At 42.6% G+C, this 23723-nt stretch overlaps 2 protein-coding genes across 2 annotated transcripts in view; one reads left to right on the forward strand and one right to left on the reverse strand.

The window, feature by feature from the left end:
• Nucleotides 1-1300: 1300 nt before the first annotated feature.
• LOC139373784 (BET1 homolog) lies at nt 1301-4515 on the forward strand. Its single transcript, XM_071114777.1, has 4 exons — nt 1301-1470; nt 1758-1864; nt 1958-2014; nt 3685-4515. The coding sequence occupies exons 1-4, from the start codon at nt 1452-1454 to the stop codon at nt 3838-3840; spliced, it is 339 nt and encodes a 112-aa protein (XP_070970878.1). The 5' UTR covers nt 1301-1451; the 3' UTR covers nt 3841-4515.
• A 62-nt stretch (nt 4516-4577) lies between these two features.
• The window catches only part of LOC139373783 (probable acyl-CoA dehydrogenase 6), a 48152-nt gene continuing 29006 nt past the window's right edge, over nt 4578-23723 (reverse strand). The window contains exons 3-9 of the mRNA XM_071114776.1: nt 19304-19433; nt 18481-18587; nt 15594-15761; nt 14861-15034; nt 8689-8850; nt 7369-7519; nt 4578-5193 (exon numbers count right to left, since the gene is read on the reverse strand). Of these exons, the coding sequence (XP_070970877.1) occupies nt 5103-5193; nt 7369-7519; nt 8689-8850; nt 14861-15034; nt 15594-15761; nt 18481-18587; nt 19304-19433 (983 nt within the window). The 3' untranslated portion in view covers nt 4578-5102. The remainder of the gene's footprint in view (nt 5194-7368; nt 7520-8688; nt 8851-14860; nt 15035-15593; nt 15762-18480; nt 18588-19303; nt 19434-23723) is intronic.

Raw genomic sequence — 23723 nt, forward strand, 5'->3', positions numbered from 1 at the left:
TCCATTGATGTTGTTTTTAAGTTTTCGCAGACTTTTCGTAGCTGATGTACAATCGTCACGAATTGAATTATGGGGAGTTTCAGGCCCCGGAGTGAACATAATTGTACACACGCAAAGCCGACTAAAAACGAGGGCTGAGGGGCTTGTGTTGCAAACTTCCCTTGCTTGGCTAATAATTTGGACCACCCTCCAAGATGGCGACGGGGATTCCCCCAAGGGCATAAGGCGAGGGTAAGTGGATGAGGGTGTGTCTTTTAAGTGTTGGACCGCAGCCTAAATCTTCAAGTATCAACCTATTATACATTATTTTCCTCACTACACCTAGAATATTTTACGGCATTTCAATTATATATCACCAATTCACTATCTCGGTACTCTAGATAGGCCTAATATATCAGAGGAAAGATAACTATGTCTTCTTCATCAGTGTTTGTTTGTCCTTCAATATGTAGCCTAGTACATGCCTTCCCGTCCTTTGAGGTTTACGCATGTAATTACATCCCCTCTGTTACATGCTCTCTCCACTTCATGTCATCCCTTACTAATGGAAGGGGGAGCCCATAGTTGGATAGTGGAACTCTAAATGTGATATTAATCAGGAGAGGATTATAGGAGGAAATGGGCTAATACTTCCTCATCTGTCATCATGCCTTACACCACAGTTACAGATCATATTGCCAAGAACGGACATTACTTTCCTCTTTGGTATTGCATGCCCCCATGTATGAGGGAGATGGGGGAGGTAGAAAACAAATACTTTGAAACTTGCTGAATAGCAAAAAAAAAAAAAAAATTGTTCTGTTTGCCAAATTGCCAAGCAGACTAATCATGAGTGTACAGATGATTTTATATTTTGTATGATCAATGGCAGCAACCTGGAACGGTTGTAATCACCATGCTTATTACACATCTTTGGGTTTTGTAAGCTTACCTATGGCTGTGTTAACACAGGCAGCCCAACTCTGATATTTTTTCCACTAATTGGTCTTTTGAGCAATCACATCAGATCTTTTCACATCAGAGCTTTTTGAAATATGATCGGATTAGTCAAAAAAACAATTACTGAAAAATAGACCGAATTGAGCTGCCTTTCTAAACGTAGCCTATAATGCCCCATTGTACATTTGAAATGAAATCCGCTGCACTCCCTGTGATGAACGATTGATTGGCGATGGCAATTAATTCGATATTTTGTTGCCATTGCTCTGGGGTGAGTTGAACTAGCTATTCAAAATGTAACCAAAACCTCGAAGTAACTTGACCCAGGCGGTGAGTGGGCGGAGTCATCCATGTAAACATTTGTCTTATCGGGTTTCCGTACGATGTCGTGGCGTTTCCTCTTCTGCTGAATTCGTGTTGCTAGCTAGCTATCTACATCAACAACACCACTGCTTTGATACACATTATCACCTAAGTGTTACAGTTAGGATCTTTTTATTGAATAAATCAAAATGAGACGAGCAGGTTTGGGTAAGACTCATGCCCCCACCCCAGTTTTAAATAGAGGACGTTCATTCAATAGCTAAAGTTAGCAGTCTGGTTAGCTAGCTAACAGTATACATTTGAACGAAATAAAGCCTCTGTATCTAGCTAACTTTACTACATCAGGACAACATTAGCTATAACTAGCGAACTGTCTTAGCTTGATAATCATGTTACCTACAGGCCTTCATAGATAGGTAACGTTTGCTAACGAAATACGTTTATTTTTAGTTAGCGACCCAGTCAGCTCATTGGGTTTGTTCATTGTGTCACAGGCGAAGGAGGACCTGAAAATTATGTGGCCAGTGGATACAGCGCGTACGAAGAGGAAAATGAACACTTACAAGAGGGTCTGAGAGCCAAAGTCAGCGCCTTGAAGCATGTTAGTATTTCGTGTTCACAGAGTTCTCCAGTAACTGTCTCATGTTGTTATTCATTCCTTTGGTAACACTATGTAATGTTTGTCTTGCTACAGCTGTCAATAGATATCGGAACAGAAGTGAAATACCAGAAAAACATGTTGGACGATATGGTAAGCAAGTGACATGTTCAGTCATGCGTATATAGGCTACTAGGGTTTGGCCCCATAGCTAGCTATATGATTCAATTTAAGATTGTGGTATTTAACATTGACGATATATCGTGAAATACAAGACGATATATGGTGATGTGCAAGACTATTCAAACTTGACAAATCAAAACTGTGCAGTTTTATCAGTTAGGCTGTATCAGTGTCTAAATGAATGAACTAATGCTTATTTTTGCCACATTATTTAATGAGAATGGGACTACTGTATAATATTGTAAATAAACACAAATTGCACAGTGGAACGATTGTCATTAAAGACGCAAAACGATTATCATATTTTGCAATATTTTGAGTAGCATATTGTAGAAGAGGTTTGGAGAGAATAGGTCTCCCCAAATATTACCCACTCCTATAGGTTACTCTACATAATTACTCAACTCAAGAAGCATTCACACAAATCTCCTTTATCTATACCCTCTTCTACCAGATTGCACAATCCATTAAAAGCTTAGTTGGCATCCATAACAGGTCACAATATTGCTCAACAGATAGGCTATAGGGTAAAACCATATGAGTTCAACCACTTTTTGACAGCATCCCTTTAGAGTTGAACAAAACCTTCCATATATTTTGCCCATTGTAGAAGTGTGAGGAAAGTTACTTTTTGGACCTGAATGTTTTGGCATTCAAAAGTTGACCCATTTTGCATACCCCACCATACTATCATGAGACATCCATGTCTTCATCACTGCAAAAGATAAAGTTGAGTTTGCTGCAATTTAAGTGTATAAACAGGTTTGTGAAACTACTTATTTATACAAAATAAATAAAAAAATGGAAGTGTTATTTTAACTTAACGTCAATTCTATAAATTTTTTTTTTTTTAACTCTTTCATATTCGCACGTTGTAGCTTAGACCTTACTTTACATCTGAGGTTTTTGTGTTGTACGCCCGCCATCAGTTGACACATGCTCTTGAATACAGAGTGGGTGCCGTTTCAACTTCTAATTACAACCACAAAGATGGCCGTCGGTCCACCCACTGTAGGATGTTAACTTAAATGGTCATGTCTACTCTATTTATATGATTTGAATCGGTTTCCTATGGAGGATTGACAGTATAATTTCAAACAGATATTCCCATTCAAGTCAACATTCCCTGATTTGTGGACATTTTATAAGCCAAAACGTGACACCCAGCCTGTAGAGCATGTTGTCTCAACCAATGGCGGGAACAACACACAACCTCAGATGTAAAATAGGGTCTAAGCTACAGCATATGCTAATATGAAGGGGAGTTCGAGTTTAGATAATTGACGTTTAAGGTTAAATTACATTAAACTTTTTTTTCAGGAAATGTAAAAAATTGTTTGACAACGCTGTTTCTCAACCATTTATATTTTCCAGTGATGAAGACATGGCTGTTTCATGTTATGCAGAATATAACTTTTAGCACTGTTAGCGCTTGAATGTTTTGGCACTCAGGTCCAAAGTCACTTTCTGAGCACTTCTACAATGGACAAATATGTATGGAAGGGGTTCGTTCGATTCATAAAGGGTGCTGTCAAAGTGATTGAATTCAAATGGATTTATTTCACATTTCAGAGCAATTCAAATCAGGATGGCAAAACATGTCACTGGATGTATTGTTTTGTTATTTTTCCTACTAACAGGACTCAGACTTTGACTCAACGGGAGGTTTGCTGGGGGCCACCATAGGGAGAGTGAAGCAGCTTTCCAGGGGAAGCCAGACCAAGCTCCTGTGCTACATGCTGTTCTTCTGCTTCTTGGTCTTCACCATCCTTTACTGGTTTATCAAACTGAGGTGATGTGTTACAGGAGGCCCCGGCTTTTCCCTCCCTGCCTCGTGTTTCCTTTCCCGGTCTGTGCCATGCGTGCACCTCTGCATCAGAAGACCAGGATGATGACAATGAGACTGTAAGAATGTGCTTAATGTTTGAGAAGACTCCCCCTAAATCATCAATGACAATGTGCAATAGGGAATAATAAAAAATGTCTGTTAATTTTAGACAACCCTGATGGAATGAGTAGACACTGCCATACGTTTGTAATGTAACACTTTTGTACAGAGTCCCTTAACGATGATGCATATAAGTTGATGTACAGGATGAGTGATCTATTGCATCAACAAATCTGGCAAGGCTAAGCAGTAACATGTGTTACACAGGCAGCCCAATTCTGATCTTTTTCCCCCCAATCACATTTTTCAGAGCTGATTAGTGAAAAAAGATTGGAATTGGGTTCGCTGTCAGAGGTTGCTTGATCCAATGTGAGACTGATTTAACATTTGATCAATAGTGTCCGACAATTGAGTTCCACTATAAACAAACATCTTGTTTTTGTTTTGAGGAATAAATTAGGGTGTGTGCTCACTTCAAACATTTCCTGTCCCATCTACAGAGACTGTTCATCTCCACTGCACACTGTTCTCCCGTTAACTGATGTAAAATGTTTTATATGTAAATAAACATGGATGTTTTGGATTTGACGCTCCAGAGAGTTTGATTCTTTTCTCAACAATTGTTTTTCAAGAAGTCACAAAAGATTGAGGTATATAGCGCTTCATTTATTTTACACTACTATTCATTGTATTCCTAAGACTATCTACAGAAACTTGATCTTAGACATTGATTACAAATCCCCTCCACAATACACAAACAAATTCACAACTACTGTAGGACCGCAGTTTTCAATTGTCATAAAGAAATTAATGGAACGAAATCTTAGGCATGTTTCCCCAGAAAGAAACATGGAGGCACTATTTGAAAAACATTCCTGACTGGCCCTGTAGTACAGTACATGCATTCTCACAAGGTAAGTGCAACACAGCGGTTAAATTGATTAACAAATTAAAATCTTAAACTGCAATTCTGATGTGTTCGTTAAATTCCAGAAAATGGTTCTGTTCCTTCTGGAACTCCCCTTCATGGACTGGATAGGTGTAAGCAATATGGCATAAACTAAGAGGTATCACTTCCACCTATCCAGTCATTATAGAGAAGCATAGGAATGGGAACAATGTTCTGGATTGAGGTGCAGCACAAGGGAAAGCCATACTGGCACTGTGACATCACTTCTTGGGTAGGGTGTCCATGTACTTGCAGATGATCGACAGCATGACCTCATCAGCGCCTCCTCCAATGGACAGTAACCTGGCGTCTCTTAAGTATTTAAACAAGACAAAAAAGAAAAGCGCAAAATCGACAAATGAACACAGCTCATTCAATGACAGCTATTACCTCGGCCGCATTCTTAAAAACCATGAAAGCCACATGACTTTTGTGCGACAATAGGGACTCGTTTCTGATTAGATGCTTGAATTAGGTTTAATTTCTTGAGCAAAATTACCAATCTGAATATCCAGAATGTTTGTGGAATTAACTAGTATTGAAAGTCAACTCTTTGCAGTGAAAAAACAGCACCGTTGCATAACTGTATTGACTCAACTGGCTATGAACTTACCGTACATGAATATCCTCCTTAAACTATCCATCTGCATATACATAGTATTTGTATATAGCAAGGTTCTGTGGATGTGATGAAACAGAGACCTTTTAACTGACCCATACAGTGGCATTAAGACCTGCCCTTTGACCCCCAGATCATAATATGTCTCAAATAGCACCCTATTCCCTATATAGTTCACTACTTTTAACCAGGGCCCATCAGGCTCTGGCCAAAGTAGTGGACTAATAAGGAGCCATTTGGGATGCAGGCAATCTAATGTCTTCATTTGCCACGCCACTGGGTGTCACTGTAATTAGACTACAGTAGTATCAACCGTGGTTGATTAGTGTACTACAACTGTAAGAATGGCATCATCTGATCAGTGAAAGGACAACATATATACCAGTTTGTTAAATAAACTCCTTTTGAGTTTGCCAATACTTTATTTGCACATCTCCTTATAATACACTAAACAAAACTATAAACGCAACATGTAAAGTGTTGGTCCGGTGTTTCATGAGCTGAAATAAAAGATCCCAGAAATGTTCCATACGCACAAAAAGCTTATTTCTTTCAAATGTTGTGCACAAATTTGTTTACATCCCTGTTAGTGAGCATTTCTCCTTTGCAAAGATAATCTGTCCACCTGACAGGTGTGCCATATCAAGAAGCTGATTAAACAGCATGATCATTAAACAGTTGCACCTTGTGCTGGGAACAATAAAAGGCCACTAAAATGTGCAGTTTTGTCACAACACAATGCCACAGATGTCTCACGTTTTGAGGGAGCATGCAATTGGCATGCTGACTGCAGGAATGTCCACCAGAGTTGTTGCCATATCATTTAATGTTCATTTCTCTACCATAAGCCGCCTTCAATGTCGTTTTAGAGAATTTGACAGTACGTTCAACAGGCCTCACAAACGCAGACCACGTGTATGGTGTTGTGTGGATGAGCGGTTTGCTGATGTCAACGTTGTAAACAGAATGCCCCATGGTGGCTGTGTGGTTATGGCATGGGAAGGCCTAAGCTACGGACAACGAACACAATTGCATTTTATCAATGGCAATTTGAATGCACAGAGATACTGTGATGAGATCCTGAGGCCCGTTGTCATGCCATTCATCTGCCCCCATCACCTCATGTTTCAGCATGATAATGCACGTCCCCATGTCGCAAGGATCTGTACACAATTACTGGAAGCTGAAAATGTCCCAGTTCTTCCATTGCCTGCATACTCACCAGACATGTCACTCATTAAAGCATGTTTGGGATGCTCTGGAACGACGTGTACAATAGTGCGTTCCAGTTCCCACCAATATCCAGCAACTTCGCACAGCCATTTAAGAGGAGTGGGACAACATTCCACAATCAACAGCCTGATCAACTCTATGTGAAGGAGATGTGTCGCGCTGCATGAGGAAAAGGGTGGTCACAGCAGATACTGACTGGTTTTCTGATCAACACCCCTACCTTAAAAAAAAGAAGGTATCTGTGACCAACAGATGCATATCTGTATTCCCAGTCATATGAAATCCATAGATTAGGGCCTAATGAATTTATTTCAATTGACTGATTTCATTATATGAACTGTAACTCAGTAAAATCTTTGAAATTGTTGCATGTTGCGTTTACATTTTTGTTAAGTATATTTTATACATTAATAAATATATGAATGAATGATAAAATATACATAGCAAACTAAATATTTAGTAATGTTTATGACAAGTTTATAAGCAGAACTTGTAACCTTCACAATGTGTCGCAGAGTTTATTCAGTGCTTTAACGAAGGAGCTTGCTCCAAAACACATCTGCAATAAACATCATTGAAAGGAACTAAGCTGCTGACCTGAACCTCCTTTTAGGAGTTTCTTCTTCTCCACTCACCTGTAAAACCTGCTGACCAGGACATCGCTGGTGAAGCCCATCCCTCCCCAGTACTGCAGGCAGCTGTCCCCCACCTCCCTGGATAGACGGCCTGCCTTCAGCTTAGCCATGGACGCCAGCTTAGTCACATCGTTGCCCTTGATGTACAGAGCTGGAAATGGGAGACAGGGAAGAGGTTGATGCCAAGATTTAGGACGTGTTTCACTCAAGTCTTAAACTGATATTACTTACTGATATCATTGTCATTGATCTTTAATGTCAGATCAGTTCAGAGGAGGGAATGGGAGAATTGGGACGTGGACAGTGTCTATTTGTGCCAAACAGATGCCTCTAGTCCCTATCTAATGAAGCAATTAACAGCTGCACTAGTGCATTGAAGCTACTGTCTGGTAAAGTGGAGCATTAGTTAAAACCCCTCAAAGGCCATGGAACCCGGCCAACAGCCAGATGTGTCCAGTCTCCTGACAATGACCATTATTAGATGATGTGTTGTGATACTGGCCTAGATTTGAAAGTTTACAGCTTATTATTATGAATCATACATAGGCTGCACTTAACTGATTGTATTTCTCTGGCAGTGTTGGAGAGTAGTGAACTACATGTAGTTCAACTAGTAACTTAACTACATTTTGCAGTAGCTTGGTGGTGGTTCTAAATTCTAATCTTCGTATTGTTTTTAGTGTTAGTTACTTTTTTTGCCATGCAGCGTTGCAGCTAACTACTGGAATTACACACTACTGTTTCTGCCAAAATAATAGAAAATATGGGAACAGTAGGCAAAAATGTCCTTTCTTTTTCTGGCATCAGACCTTCCCAATTCACACTTGAAACATTCTGTTAACATCTGACTCCAAAGTGACCTGTTCTTGCAATTTGTAGTCGATTATATTTCATATATATAAATATATGATTATTTGTCACAAAGTATGTTGTGAACTACTTATTCTAAATACCTTAAGTTAAGTAAACTATATTTTTCTTAAGGGTAGTTTTAGTTTAGCTTTCCTTCTTCCAGTGTGAAGTAATTGATAGCATGGTAAACTGTATTTTCAGTGTAGCTTCCCTAACACATATCTGGTTGCTATCTGTTTTATTTCCAGTGTTTATGTTTGATGTCTTTAATGTATCCACAAGGCCAAGCTGCAAACAACATTTCCCCATAGAAATCAGTACAGGTGTTAGTACCAAATAGCACCATAGTCCCTATGTAGTGCACTACATTGACCATTGCTCTTGGGGCCCTGGTGAAAAGTAATGCACCACATAGGGAATGGAGTGACATTTGGGATGCAGACATGATCTTATCTTGAGTAGACCCACCTGTGGAGCGATGGAGGAGGGAACGCAGCAGCTCGATCTCTGTCTCCAGCTCAGCCAGTCTGAAGTGGACTGACTGGTGGTAGAGAACAGGCATCTTGAAGATCTTCCTCTGTCTGGTGTACTGAATGGTCTCCTGGATGATGTTGTCCATCATGGTTAGAACTGAAGGGGAAATAAACGGTAGTATAGAGAATTATTTTGTTTACAAGCAAACGTCAAGTTCGAGTTATGTGTAACTGCGCAACCCCATACCAACAAGCTCTGTAGTAGCAGGATAGCTAACGCTAAAGTCTGGACCTTCACAAACTCAACAGTGAGTGAGTGAGTGATGACCATGAAAACATGCAAGACTGATGGCTATACTTATGTTTAACAAGTATATTATTCTTCTGGCTTTATCTAGCTCTATTTGTGATATTTTACCTTGGCTGGCTGGCTTGCTTGCTAGGTAATCAATCTATGATAACATCTGAGATGTTACAGAGGGTGGAATGGGCAGGGGCTGTGAACTATTTGCTGTGTGGGGAAGTTTATGTCCTTTTTTTTGCCCCTCAAAGGGTATCACTAGTTTAACTTGGAAGTGGGTGGATGATACAAGTTGATGGAGTCATATAGTGATTCATCAGTGTGGGTATGTGTATCTGTGTGTGTGTTTGTGTGACGACCCCAGGAAGAGTAGCTGCTGCTTTTGCAACAGCTAATGGGGATCCTAATAAAATACAACAACTGTAACGGTTTTCTTGAGTTGATGGAGAGGCGGACCAATACGCAGCGTGGTTTCTATTCATGGTTCTTTAATAAAGACTCAACACATGAACAAACTAACAAAACAAGACAAGAACCGTGCAAACCCAAAACAGCCCTATCTGGTGCAAACACAGAGACAGGAACAATCACCCACAAATCCCAACACCAAACAGGCTACCTAAATATGGTTCCCAATCAGAGACAATGACTAACACCTGCCTCTGATTGAGAACCATATCAGGCCAAACACAGAAACAGACAATTTATTTTTACCTTTATTTAACCAGGTAGGCAAGTTGAGAACAAGTTCTCATTTACAATTGCGACCTGGCCAAGATAAAGCAAAGCAGTTCGACAGATACAACGACACAGAGTTACACATGGAGTAAAACAAACATACAGTCAATAATACAGTATAAACAAGTCTATATACAATGTGAGCAAATGAGGTGAGAAGGGAGGTAAAGGCAAAAAAGGCCATGGTGGCAAGGTAAATACAATATAGCAAGTAAAACACTGGAATGGTAGTTTTGCAATGGAAGAATGTGCAAAGTATAAATCAAAATAATGGGGTGCAAAGGAGCAAAATAAATAAATAAATTAAATACAGTTGGGAAAGAGGTAGTTGTTTGGGCTAAATTATAGGTGGGCTATGTACAGGTGCAGTAATCTGTGAGCTGCTCTGACAGTTGGTGCTTAAAGCTAGTGAGGGAGATAAGTGTTTCCAGTTTCAGAGATTTTTGTAGTTCGTTCCAGTCATTGGCAGCAGAGAACTGGAAAGAGAGGCGGCCAAAGAAATAATTGGTTTTGGGGGTGACTAGAGAGATATACCTGCTGGAGCGTGTGCTACAGGTGGGAGATGCTATGGTGACCAGCGAGCTGAGATAAGGGGGGACTTTACCTAGCAGGGTCTTGTAGATGACATGGAGCCAGTGGGTTTGGCGACGAGTATGAAGCGAGGGCCAGCCAACGAGAGTGTACAGGTCGCAATGGTGGGTAGTATATGGGGCTTTGGTGACAAAACGGATTGCACTGTGATAGACTGCATCCAATTTGTTGAGTAGGGTATTGGAGGCTATTTTGTAAATGACATCGCCAAAGTCGAGGATTGGTAGGATGGTCAGTTTTACAAGGGTATGTTTGGCAGCATGAGTGAAGGATGCTTTGTTGCGAAATAGGAAGCCAATTCTAGATTTAACTTTGGATTGGAGATGTTTGATATGGGTCTGGAAGGAGAGTTTACAGTCTAACCAGACACCTAAGTATTTGTAGTTGTCCACGTATTCTAAGTCAGAGCCGTCCAGAGTAGTGATGTTGGACAGGCGGGTAGGTGCAGGTAGCGATCGGTTGAAGAGCATGCATTTAGTTTTACTTGTATTTAAGAGCAATTGGAGGCCACGGAAGGAGAGTTGTATGGCATTGAAGCTTGCCTGGAGGGTTGTTAACACAGTGTCCAAAGAAGGGCCGGAAGTATACAGAATGGTGTCGTCTGCGTAGAGGTGGATCAGAGACTCACCAGCAGCAAGAGCGACCTCATTGATGTATACAGAGAAGAGAGTTGGTCCAAGAATTGAACCCTGTGGCACCCCCATAGAGACTGCCAGAGGTCCGGACAACAGACCCTCCGATTTGACACACTGAACTCTATCAGAGAAGTAGTTGGTGAACCAGGCGAGGCAATCATTTGAGAAACCAAGGCTGTTGAGTCTGCCGATGAGGATGTGGTGATTGACAGAGTCGAAAGCCTTGGCCAGATCAATGAATACGGCTGCACAGTAATGTTTCTTATCGATGGCGGTTAAGATATCGTTTAGGACCTTGAGCGTGGTTGAGGTGCACCCATGACCAGCTCTGAAACCAGATTGCATAGCAGAGAAGGTATAGTGAGATTCGAAATGGTCGGTAATCTGTTTGTTGACTTGGCTTTCGAAGACCTTAGAAAGGCATGGTAGGATAGATATAGGTCTGTAGCAGTTTGGGTCAAGAGTGTCCCCCCCTTTGAAGAGGGGGATGACCGCAGCTGCTTTCCAATCTTTGGGAATCTCAGACGACACGAAAGAGAGGTTGAACAGGCTAGTAATAGGGGTGGCAACAATTTCGGCAGATAATTTTAGAAAGAAAGGGTCCAGATTGTCTAGCCCGGCTGATTTGTAGGGGTCCAGATTTTGCAGCTCTTTCAGAACATCAGCTGAATGGATTTGGGAGAAGGAGAAATGGGGAAGGCTTGGGCGAGTTGCTGTTGGGGGTGCAGTGCTGTTGACAGGGGTAGGAGTAGCCAGGTGGAAAGCATGGCCAGCCGTAGAAAAATGCTTATTGAAATTCTCAATTATGGTGGATTTATCAGTGGTGACAGTGTTTCCTATCTTCAGTGCAGTGGGCAGCTGGGAGGAGGTGTTCTTATTCTCCATGGACTTTACAGTGTCCCAGAACGTTTTTGAGTTAGTGTTGCAAGAAGCAAATTTCTGCTTGAAAAAGCTAGCCTTGGCTTTTCTAACTGCCTGTGAATAATGGTTTCTAGCTTCCCTGAACAGCTGCATATCACGGGGGCTGTTCGATGCTAATGCAGAACGCCATAGGATGTTTTTGTGTTGGTTAAGGGCAGTCAGGTCTGGGGAGAACCAAGGGCTATATCTGTTCCTGGTTCTAAATTTCTTGAATGGGGCATGTTTATTTAAGATGGTTAGGAAGGCATTTAAAAAAAATATCCAGGCATCCTCTACTGACGGGATAAGGTCAATATCCTTCCAGGATACCCCGGCCAGGTCGATTAGAAAGGCCTGCTCGCTGAAGTGTTTCAGGGAGCGTTTTACAGTGATGAGAGGAGGTCGTTTGACCGCTGACCCATTACAGATGCAGGCAATGAGGCAGTGATCGCTGAGATCTTGGTTGAAGACAGCAGAGGTGTATTTAGAGGGGAAGTTGGTTAGGATGATATCTATGAGGGTGCCCGTGTTTAAGGCTTTGGGGAGGTACCTGGTAGGTTCATTGATAATTTGTGTGAGATTGAGGGCATCAAGTTTAGATTGTAGGATGGCTGGGGTGTTAAGCATGTTCCAGTTTAGGTCGCCTAGCAGCATGAGCTCTGAAGATAGATAGATGGGGGGCAATCAGTTCACATATGGTGTCCAGAGCACAGCTGGGGGCAGAGGGTGGTCTATAGCAGGCGGCAACGGTGAGAGACTTGTTTTTAGAGAGGTGGATTTTTAAAAGTAGAAGTTCAAATTGTTTGGGTACAGACCTGGATAGTAGGACAGAACTCTGCAGGCTATCTTTGCAGTAGATTGCAACACCGCCCCCCTTGGCTGTTCTATCTTGTCTGAAAATGTAGTTTGGCATTAAAATGTCTGAATTTTTGGTGGTCTTCCTAAGCCAGGATTCAGACACAGCTAGAACATCCGGGTTGGCAGAGTGTGCTAAAGCAGTGAATAGAACAAACTTAGGGAGGAGGCTTCTAATGTTAACATGCATGAAACCAAGGCTATTACGGTTACAGAAGTCGTCAAAAGAAAGCGCCTGGGGAATAGGAGTGGAGCTAGGCACTGCAGGGCCTGGATTCACCTCTACATCGCCAGAGGAACATAGAAGGAGTAGAATAAGGGTGCGGCTAAAAGCAATAAGAATTGGTCGTCTAGAACGTCTGGAACAGAGAGTAAAAGGAGGTTTCTGGGGGCGATAAAATAGCATCAAGGTATAATGTACAGACAAAGGTAAGGTAGGATGTGAATACAGTGGAGGTAAACCTAGGTATTGAGTGATGAAGAGAGAGATATTGTCTCTAGAAACATCATTGAAACCAGGAGATGTCATTGCATGTGTGGGTGGTGGAACTAATAGGTTGGATAAGGTATAGTGAGCAGGACTAGAGGCTCTACAGTGAAATAAGCCAATAAACACTAACCAGAACAGCAATGGACAAGACATATTGACATTAAGGAGAGGCATGCTTAGTCAAGTGATCAAAAGGGTCCAGTGAGTGGAGAGGTTGGTTGAGGGTCACAGCGATTTAGACAGCTAGCCAGGCCATCGGTAGCAAGCTAGCATAGGATGGAGGTCTGTTGTTAGCCACCTCTTGCGTTCGGTCAGTAGATTAGTGGGGTTCCGTGTGGTAGAGGGGATTAATCCAAATCACACAACAACAACAAAAATAAGAACAATAGATATAGTTATAGAGGCCCAAGAAGAAAACATAATAATAATACAAATAAATAAATTGTCCGATTGTCTATTCAGATAGCAGCCGGTAAGACAGCTAACGGTTAGCGGGCCGCAGATGGGCGTTCAGGTAACGTCGCGACGGAGGAGCCAGCCGGATCTCCTTCAGGTAGATAACGTCGGCAGTCCAGTTGTGAAGGCCCGGTGGGGCTCCGCGTAGGCAGTAAGACGGGTCCGGATAGGTGACTGCAGCCCAGGAGTGAATGATGGAACTCAGGAGTGATTGACGGAGCTGGCTAGCACCGGAATAATTGATGTTTGCTCCGGAATCGACGAAAGCCGATTGTCACACGGATAGCAGCTAGCTAGCTGTGAGATCTGGGTATGAATGTCCAGAGAGCAGTTGAAATCCAGGGACATGGAGAGAAAAATTGGTCCGGTATGTTCCGTTCCGAGCCGCGCTGCGCCGTACAAAACTGGCGATAGATTTTCGATAGATTTTCGAGCTAAAGGATAGCTGATGACCACAAACCGTGGTTAGCTGAATACTAACGATTTGCCAGTAAAGAAGCTAACTAGCTTCTGATTAGCTTCTGGATTAGCTTCTGGGCAAGCTCCTGGCTAGCTTCTGGCTAGTTTCTGGCTAGCTTCTTGGAGTTTCTGGCTAGCTTCTTGGAGGATTACAGATCTGAGGTAAATAATACTTTTTTATAAATATAAATTGGTGAGGCGGGTTGCAGGAGAGTGTTTTGAAGATGAGTTGATGGAAAATAAAAATAAAATGTATGTGAAAAAAGTTGTAAATATATATATATATACAGGACACGACAAGACGAGGACAAAAGACGTCTGAACTGCTATGCGATCTTGGAGCTAAGACAAACTAGACACACAACATAGAATGCCCACTCAGATCACACCCTGACCAAACAAAACATAGAAACATACAAAGCAAACTATGGTCAGGGTGTGACAACAACAAAAATACCAAAAAGGCTAACAACCTACTCAGACTGACTGTTATCAAGCCCAGTCTAAATTAACTGGGATATAACAAGCAGGAAGCTTTCAAGAACTTCCAGTCACCATCAATGAGATATTCCATCTTATTTATTTGCTAAAGACCTTTTATTTACACTGGCTGACATGCAGAAACCCCTTTGAACGACTCATGATAAAAAAACAAAATGTGTTTCAAGTCTTTGGGCTACAGAAATTCTTTGGGCGAGGGAGAGAGGAAGGGAACAGGATGGAATAGGAGAGGTGTGCTTACTGTTGCCACACGCCCAAAGTCTCTCTTCCTGGAATTGAAGCATTTGATAAGTGAAGCCCATCCCCTCCTGACCAATGAGGTTCTTGCAAGGCACGCGCACGTCATCAAAGAAGACCTCTGCTGTGTCAGAAGACCTCATCCCCATCTTGTCGATCTTGCGGGCGATGTGAACCCCTGTGAGGGAAAGCAAAGAGAGGCGTCATCATGTGTGTCTTAGCTGGGATACCAGAGGCCATCGGGTAGCTCCCTAATGGAGTCTTAACAAATTATAACACTGTCTGGAGATTATAATAATCCCTTGATCTTGGACATTGGCTTCTGCACAGAACACTGAAAATGTTGTGAGTAATCAGAGGTATTACTAAAATGTGAATATAAATGTAATCATCTATACTTGATAGATCCCAACTTGAGATCGGCTTAATGCATGTATCGATGTGAGATGGAGAGCAGCAGGTAGCCTAGCGGTTAAGAGCATTCGGCCAGTAACAGAAAGGTTGCTTTGGTCGAATCCCAGAGCCGACTAGGTGAAAAGTTGATGTGCCCTTGAGCAAGGCACTTAACTTAAAATGGGAGCTTAGCACAAATTCTAACAGAATCTCAAATTAGGATTTGTCCCTCAACAAATAGCCCGCTTTCAATTTCAGAACATAAGGTCAATAACTGGAGATGAAGCTATTGACGATTGGAGAGTTTTTGTAGACCAAGTACTGTATATATAATTGTGTCTCACCAGGAGAGTTCATAGGCAGACAGATGAGGGACTTGTTCTTGTGAGACGGACCGTCACTGGTGTTGGCCAGGAGACACATCCAGTCAGCCTGGGTGCCGTTAGTGGTCCACATCTTACCACCGTTCACCACATACTCATCCCCTTCACGCACCGCGTTCGTCTTGATGGCTGAGAGAGAAAAAATATATGACTTTTTCTATAGAACAACCTGTTCCAAACAACTGTGGCCCACCCCTGTCTTAACACACAGCCCAAAAGGAATCACACTATGGGGAACACTGCTGTAGTTAAGAGATACAATTTCATGAGGACAGATCTATAGTATAAAAAATATCCAGAAATGTTCCGCACAAAAAGCGTATTTATCTCAAATGTTGTGCACAAGTTTGTTTACATCCCTCTTAGTGAGCATTTCTCCTTTGCCAAGATAATCCATCCACCTGCCCAGTGTGGCATATCAAGAAGCTGATTAAACAGCATGATCATTACACAGGTGTACCTTGTGCTGGGTACAATAAAAGGACACACTAAAATTTGCAGTTTTGTCACACAACACAATGCCACAGATGTCTACATTTTGAGGGAACACGCAATTGGCAGGATTGCAGGAATGTCCACCAGAGTTGTTGCCAGAGAATTGATTGTTAATTTCTCTACCATAAGCTGCCTCCAACATCGTTTTAGAGAATTTGGCAGTACGCCTAACCGGCCTCACAACCGCAGACCACGTGTAGCCATGCAAGCCCAGGACCTCCACATCGGATTCTTCACCTGCAGGATCATCTGAGACCAGCCACTCGGACAGCTGATGAAACTGAGAAGTATTTCTGTCTGTCTGTAATAAAGCCCTTTTGTGGGGAAAAACACATTCTGATTGGCTGGGCCTGGCTCTCCAGTGGGTGGGCCTATGCCCTCCCAGACACACCCATGGCTGTGCACTTGCTCAGTCATGTGAAATCCATAGATTAGGGCCTAATGAATGTATTTCAATTGACTGATTTCCTCATATGAACTGTAACTCAGTAAAATGGTTGAAATTGTTGTATGTTGCATTTATATTTTTGTTCAATATAGATTCAACCGCGGGAAGATTTCTTCTTGAGCGGATGGTCAGCGTGCCAGAACATAATTACAAATATTTTGTAGACTGCAAATTGACAGCAAGAAGCCCAAACATATTTAATATTTGACTAAAACATTTCAAACCCTGCTTACATTTGTATATGATCACATATACACTATATATACACAAAAGTATGTGGACACCCCTTCAAATGAGTGGATTCGACTACTTCAGCCACACCTGTTGCTGACAGGTGTATAAAGTCAAGCACACAGCCATGCAATCTCCATGGACAAACATTGGCAGTAGAATGGCCTTAATTAAGAGCTCAGTGATTTGTAACGTGGCATCGTCATAGGATGCCACCTTTCCAACAAGTCAGTTTGTCAAATTTCTGCCCTGCTAGAGCTTCCCCTGACAACTTTAACTGCTGTTGCAAAACTTACTACTGAGTTCCAAACTGCCTCTGGAGGCAATGTTAGCATAAGAACTGTTTGTCAGGAGTGTCATTAAATGGGTTTCCATGGTCGAGCAGCCGCACACAAGCCTAAGATCACCATGCGCAATGCCAAGCGTCGGCTGGAGCGGTGTAAAGCTCGCCCCCATTGGACTCTGGAGCAGTGGAAACGTGTTCTCTGGAGGGATGAATCACGCTTCCCCTATTTGGCAGTCCGACAGACAAATCTGGGTTTGACAGATTGCCAGGCTACCTGCCCCAATGCATAGTGCCAACTGTAAAGTTTGGTAGAGGAGGAATAATGATCTGAGGCTGTTTTTCATGGTTCAGGCTAGGCCCCTTAATTCCAGTGAAGGGAAATGTTAACTCTATAGCATACAATGACATTCTAGATGATTCTGTGCTTCCAACTTTGTGGCAACAGTTTGGGGAAGGCGCTTTCCTGTTTCAGCATGACAATGCCCCCAGGCACAAAGCGAGGTCCATACAGAAATGGTTTGTTGAGATCGTAGTTGAAGAACTTGACGGGCCTGAACAGAGCCCTGACCTCAACACCCATGGGATGAATTGGAACGCCGACCGCGAGTCAGGCCTAATCGCCCAACATCAGTGCCCAACATCAGTGCCCGACCTCACTAATGCTCTTGCAGCTGAATGGAAGCAAGTCCCCGCAGCAATGTTCCAACATCTAGTGGAAAGCCTTCCCAGAAGACTGTTACAGCAGCAAAGGGGGGACCAACTCCATATTAATGCCCATGATTTTGGAATAAGATGTTTGACGAGCAGGTGTCCACATACACTGCAATACTAAAACTAAAAGTCTCTCTATTTTGCGTGGGAATACTGCTATATTGCACTTGGAACCAAATTGATGGTGTTTTAGTCTTTCTTTTATGTCCAACAATAAAAAAATATATATATATATATTTTTCATGCTCAGTAATCTTGGGGGGACAAATGAAATCACACGCGTGCCCGCCAGTTGGGGAACCCTAGTATAGATTAACAATTGATTGGTGCTCGATTAGAGCCTGGAGTGATATTACTCTAAACAGAACAGAAATCATTCTTTATTCTCCAAATCAGTATAGGTGCACAGATAAGCATGCCTTGAAGTTCTTCCTTCTTTGAACAAGATGAAACAAGGGAGAAAAAAAAAATATATATATTTGTTATTTTCATGCTATCATTTGCCATTAAGAGTGTTTTAATCATGCTGGTGCTCTGATGTCCCCCGCATTAGAAATAGATTGAGCATTCTTTTCCGTCCCAGATTGGTTGAGTGTTTACTGAGAATCTGCTTTAGGGATGAGAAGAAGTTAGGCTATAATAAAATACTGGTGGGATACTAAATGAAGGCAACGTACTAGCAACATCTGAGCCGGCTCCGACTTCACTCACTCCCAGACAGGCCACTTTGTCTCCCATTATGGAGGGCAGCAGAAACTCCTTCTTCAGCTCTGTAGAGCCAAACCTACAGTATATGCCATTTAGCACAGTGTCACAACACACAGAGACAATGTGGTTAAAGAGCTGATCAAGTAACTGCTCTGTTAGACTTCCAGTCATTGAGCTAACGCTAGTTAGCTTCTTTCAAACTGCACATAGAAACATAACAATGGAATCCATAAGTTCATCTGACCCTGGGCAAGTAGAAAAAGGGCTTAGTTGCCAAAACCTTGCACTTATTTTGCTATGTATAATGAATAGCATACATACAGCTGCTTGACTCATCATCAACACGATATATTCTGAAGTATTTAAACATCTGTCAAGTATTACTTGTAGAAGCCACTAAGTCCTAGTTTTGGTTTGTTGGTGTGCATATTGAAGCGGAGATGTCAGAAGAGTGGGTTGTCTCCAAGTCTTCACAAAAGCTTGACTTTACAAGTGTTTCTTGTGTGTGTGTGTGTGTGTGTGTGTGTGTGTGTGTGTGTGTGTGTGTGTGTGTGTGTGGGAATCAGAGACTAATTTATGCAGTTTAGAAATTAAATTACATTGGGAAGGGTGGGGGTGGGAGACAAGGGGGGGGGGTTTCCAAAGGGAAAAATCTATGTGATTGTGCAATTGATTGTATGTTTTTACTTTCCTCTATTAAAATATTATACAAAATAAAAATGAAATGACTTGCTTGATTGGCTCATAATGAAAATAACATGTATATGGGCCAGATGGGTGCATATACATTACCTGGCCAGGGCAGGTGTGGCCATATCAGTCTGGACTCCGATGGCCATGGGGATGCCTCCACAGCGGATGTTACCCAGCTCCTCTGACACGGCTATACTGTAGCTGAAGTCCAGACCCAGGCCTCCATACTCTGCACAGAACACATAAACACAATGACTACCACCCTGTACCACTCACTTCTGTAATCATTAAGTGCTTTGAGAGGCTGGTTATGGCATACATTAACTCCACCATCCCATCCCCCCTAGACCCACTCCAATGTGTATACCACCCCAACAGATCCATAGATGATGCAATCTCAATTGCTCTCGACACTGCCCTCAGCCGCCTAGATAAGAGTAATACCTGCATAAGAATGCTGTTAATTTGACTACAGCTCATCGTTCAAAACCCCTCCAAGCTCATCACCAAGCTTAGAACCCTTTGCAACTGGATCTTGGACTTCCTGATGGGCCGACCCCAGCTCGTGAGGGTAGGCAATATCACCTCCGCCACGCTGACCCTTAACACAGAGGCCCCACAGGGGGGTGCGCTTAGTTCCCTCCTGTACTCCCTGTTCACCCACAACTGTGTGGCTGTGCACGACTCCAACACCATTACCAAGTTCTCTGACGACACAAAGTGATAGGCCTGAGTCAGCATACAGGGAGGAGGTCAGTGACCTGGCAGTGCGGTGCCAGAGCAACGTCAGCAAGACCAAGGACCTGATTGTGGACTACAGGGAACGGGGGGCGAGCACGTCCCCATCCATAGGGCGGCAGCGGAGCAGGTAGACAGCTTCAAGTTCCTCGGTGTCCAAATCACTAGACTTAAAATGGTCCAAACACACACGCACAGTCGGGAAGAAGGCGCGACAGTACCTCTTCCCCCTCAGAAGGTTGAAAAAGTTTGGCAAAAGGTTCTACAGTCGTACCATTAAGAGCATGTTGACTGGCTGCATCACTGCTTAGTAAGGCAATAACACTGCCCTTGATGGCATTGCGCTACAGAGGTTTGTGGGGACAGTCCAGTAAATCACTGGGGCCGATCTCCCTGCCATCCAGGACATCTATATCAGGCGGTGTGATAAGAAGGCCATCATCAAGGCCAATCATCAAAGACTCCAACCACCCAGGCCATAGATTTTATCTGCTGCCGCATGGCAAGAGGTACCGGTGAATCAAGTCTGACACCAACAGGCTCTTGAACAGCTTCTATCCCCAAGCAATACAACAGATAAATAGCTAACAAAATAGCTACACAGACTATCTGAGTTAACCTGGCCCTACACACATACACACACTGTCACTCCAACACACACACAAACACTGACTCCATCATTTGCTCACTCACACATAATATGCACATACATTTATACTGACTCTACACACCCACTCACATACAAGCTGCTGCTACTCTGTTCTTATATCCTGTTGCCTAGTCCCCTTACACATATCTACTCCAGTATCACTCCAGTATCCCTGCACATGTAAATATGGTATTGTAATGGACTTTTTAAATATTTCCTTTATATAGTATGCTTACTTAATTGCGTATTTCATATTTCCTATTCTTATTTCTTGTGTGTTTTTTTCTAGTATTACATTGTTATTGATTATTTCATTGTTGGGTTTTGAGTTTGCAAGAAAGGCAATTCACTGTACGTGTGACATTAAAACTTGAAACTTAAACACCCTCTTAAAGGGACAGTGTTCCACATTAAAACATGGCATATTGGTTTCCTTACCCTGTAAGCAGTCTATGGACATGGTAAGACAGCAATCCATGCTTTTAGTTTACCTAGCCACTGTCTCCAAATGTAAACTTTTGAGCTTTTGTGGCACAAATCCAATGCAAGTCAATATCTCTTATATTAGCATTTTCTACACTTCATGTCCAAATCATCTTAAAGTAACTTTATTGTACTACATAATCAATTATATAGGATTTAGCATAACTTTAGATATCCTCGTAGCCTGGTTGCCCGGCAACCTAATAATCAAGGCTTGGAAAGTATTTCTGTGAGTTTGTGCTCAGTGACACTCCAAAAGCAGCACTAAGGTGACACAGAAAATAGAATACATTAGAAATGATTTATTTACTTCTCACTTGAATGTCAAATTGGACAATTTACATTCATCAACTAGCTTTAGTCTGCCGAATGGAACCAGACATTAATTCAATTGGAAGATAATATTCCGAAACCTTTTATCTGATTTTATCATGTTAGTTATGAACACCACAAAGCGTGACTAAACATCAGACACGGGATAAAAAGACAGACACTAATGATGACAAGGATGAATAACAAGAACATTGACACCAGAGAGTTCTATTCTCTTTAGCCAGAAGGGTCAGAGTCACCTGCCAAATGGCTCTCAGAATATTGCAGCCAGGGGGAAAACTGTGGCAGGACAAGGAAAACACTGAACATAGGGGCCAAAAACCAGAGGAAAAACTAGAGGAAACAGGCACAGCTGTGTGGAGATAAATGTGTGACAGGCCTGGAACCCTGTGGACCTTATAGACAGAGGTGCGACTGAGTTTTAGCAAAACAGACCCACGCGATAGTGGAGCGAAGGAAAGCAAACAAAACCACTGCCAGCCATAGATATCCTTACACGTATGTTTTTACAGGACGGGGTCCCACCATAGTACAACAATGACCCACCTAAAACAAACAACATTAAGAGCTTAATTAAGCCTTCCTAAGCCCTTCATAAGATCTACATCAAATCAAATTGTATCAGTCACGTGCCGAATACAACAGGTGTAGGTAGACCTTACCATGAAATGCTTACTTACAAGCCCTTAACCAACAATGCAGTTCAAGAAATAGAGTTAAGAAAATATTTACAAAATAAACTAAAGTAAATAAATAAAAATAAAAAAGTAACAAGAAAATTACATAACAATAACGAGGCTATATACAAGGGGTACCGGTACCGTGTCAATGTGCAGGGGTACAGGTTAGTCGAGGCAATTTGTAAAGTGACTATGCATAGATAATAAACAGCGAGTAGCAGCAGTGTAAAAACAATGGGATGGCCATTTGATTAATTGTTCAGGAGTCTTATGGCTTGGTGGTAGAAGCTGTTAAGGAACCTCTTGGACCTAGATTTGGCACTCCAGTACCGCTTGCCGTGGGGTATCAGAGAGAACAGTCTATGACTTGGGTGACTGGAGTCTAAGATAATTTGTAGGGCCTTCCTCTAATAACGCCAAGTATATAGGTCCTGCATGGCAGGAAGCTTGGCCCCAGTGACGTACTGGGCTGTACGCACAACCCTCTGTAGCGCCTTACGGTCAGATGCCGAGCAATTACCATACCAGGTGGTGATGCAACCAGTCAGGATGCTCTCGATGGTGCAGCTGTAGAACTTTTTGAGGATCTGGGGACCCATGCCAAATCTTTTCAGTCTCCTGCGGCGGAAAAGGTGTTGTTGTGCTCTCTTCACAACAACTGTTTTGGTGTGTTTGGACCATGATAGTTCATTGTTGATGTGGACACCAAGGAACTTGAAACTCTCGACCCGCTCCACTACAGCCCCGTCGATGTTAATGGGGGCCGGTTCAGCCCTCCTTTTCCTATAGTCCACGATCAGCTCCTTTGTCTTACTCACATTGAGGGAGAGGTTGTTGTCCTGGCACCACACTGACAAGTCTCTGACCTCCTCCCCATAGGCTGTCTCATCGTTGTCGATGATCAGGCATACCAGTTGTGTCGTCAGCAAACTTAATGATGGTGTTGGAGTCATGCCTGGCCACGCAGTCGTGGGTGAACAGGGAGTACAGGAGGGGACAAAGCAAGCACCCCTGAGGTTCCCCCGTGTTGAGGATCAGTGAGGCAGATGTGTTGTTGCCTACCCTTACCACCTGGGGGCGCCCCGTCAGGAAGTCCAGGATCCAGTTGCAGAGGGAGGTGATAAGTCGCAGGGTCCTTAGTTATATTATTTATTTATTTAACCTTTATGTAACTAGGCAGGTCAGTTAAGAACAAATATTTTATTTACAATGACGGCCTACCAATAGGCCTCCTGTGGGGACGGGATTAAATATTTAAAATACATTTAATATAATGTGGCGTACAGCAGGTCAGCTCTCCAGCCAGGACTAATTGGGGCTGGTGAGTAATCAAGGGCTGATTGCTCACCAGCTGTACGAGTCCCATAAAGCTGAAGAAAGGGGAGCACACAGGAGAGAGACTGGGGGAAGAAAGGACTCCTGGGGACGGTTCCAGCCGTAACAGGAGAGAGTTCAGTTTTTGCTCTCCACAGGATACAGCAAGACGCAAAGCCCAGAAGACGGTATCCCGGAGAGGGTCTCTTGGGGGAGACCTATTCTTTTCTTTTGAACTATTAGGTTAATAAACACCTTTGAAACTGAGCAAATCCTACTTTGTCCGTGTCTGATCTGTGTAAACGTTTTCACCCAACCTCCT

This window comes from Oncorhynchus clarkii, chromosome 18 (assembly GCF_045791955.1).
Source record: "Oncorhynchus clarkii lewisi isolate Uvic-CL-2024 chromosome 18, UVic_Ocla_1.0, whole genome shotgun sequence".
Taxonomy (NCBI): domain Eukaryota; kingdom Metazoa; phylum Chordata; class Actinopteri; order Salmoniformes; family Salmonidae; genus Oncorhynchus; species Oncorhynchus clarkii.

Excerpts from the sequence above, each read along its gene's own strand:
- LOC139373784 (XM_071114777.1), top strand. Across the intron at positions 1,865-1,957 it reads AAGTCAGCGCCTTGAAGCAT|CTGTCAATAGATATCGGAAC; the intron begins GTTAGTATTTCG and ends GTCTTGCTACAG. Across the intron at positions 2,015-3,684 it reads AAAACATGTTGGACGATATG|GACTCAGACTTTGACTCAAC; the intron begins GTAAGCAAGTGA and ends TCCTACTAACAG.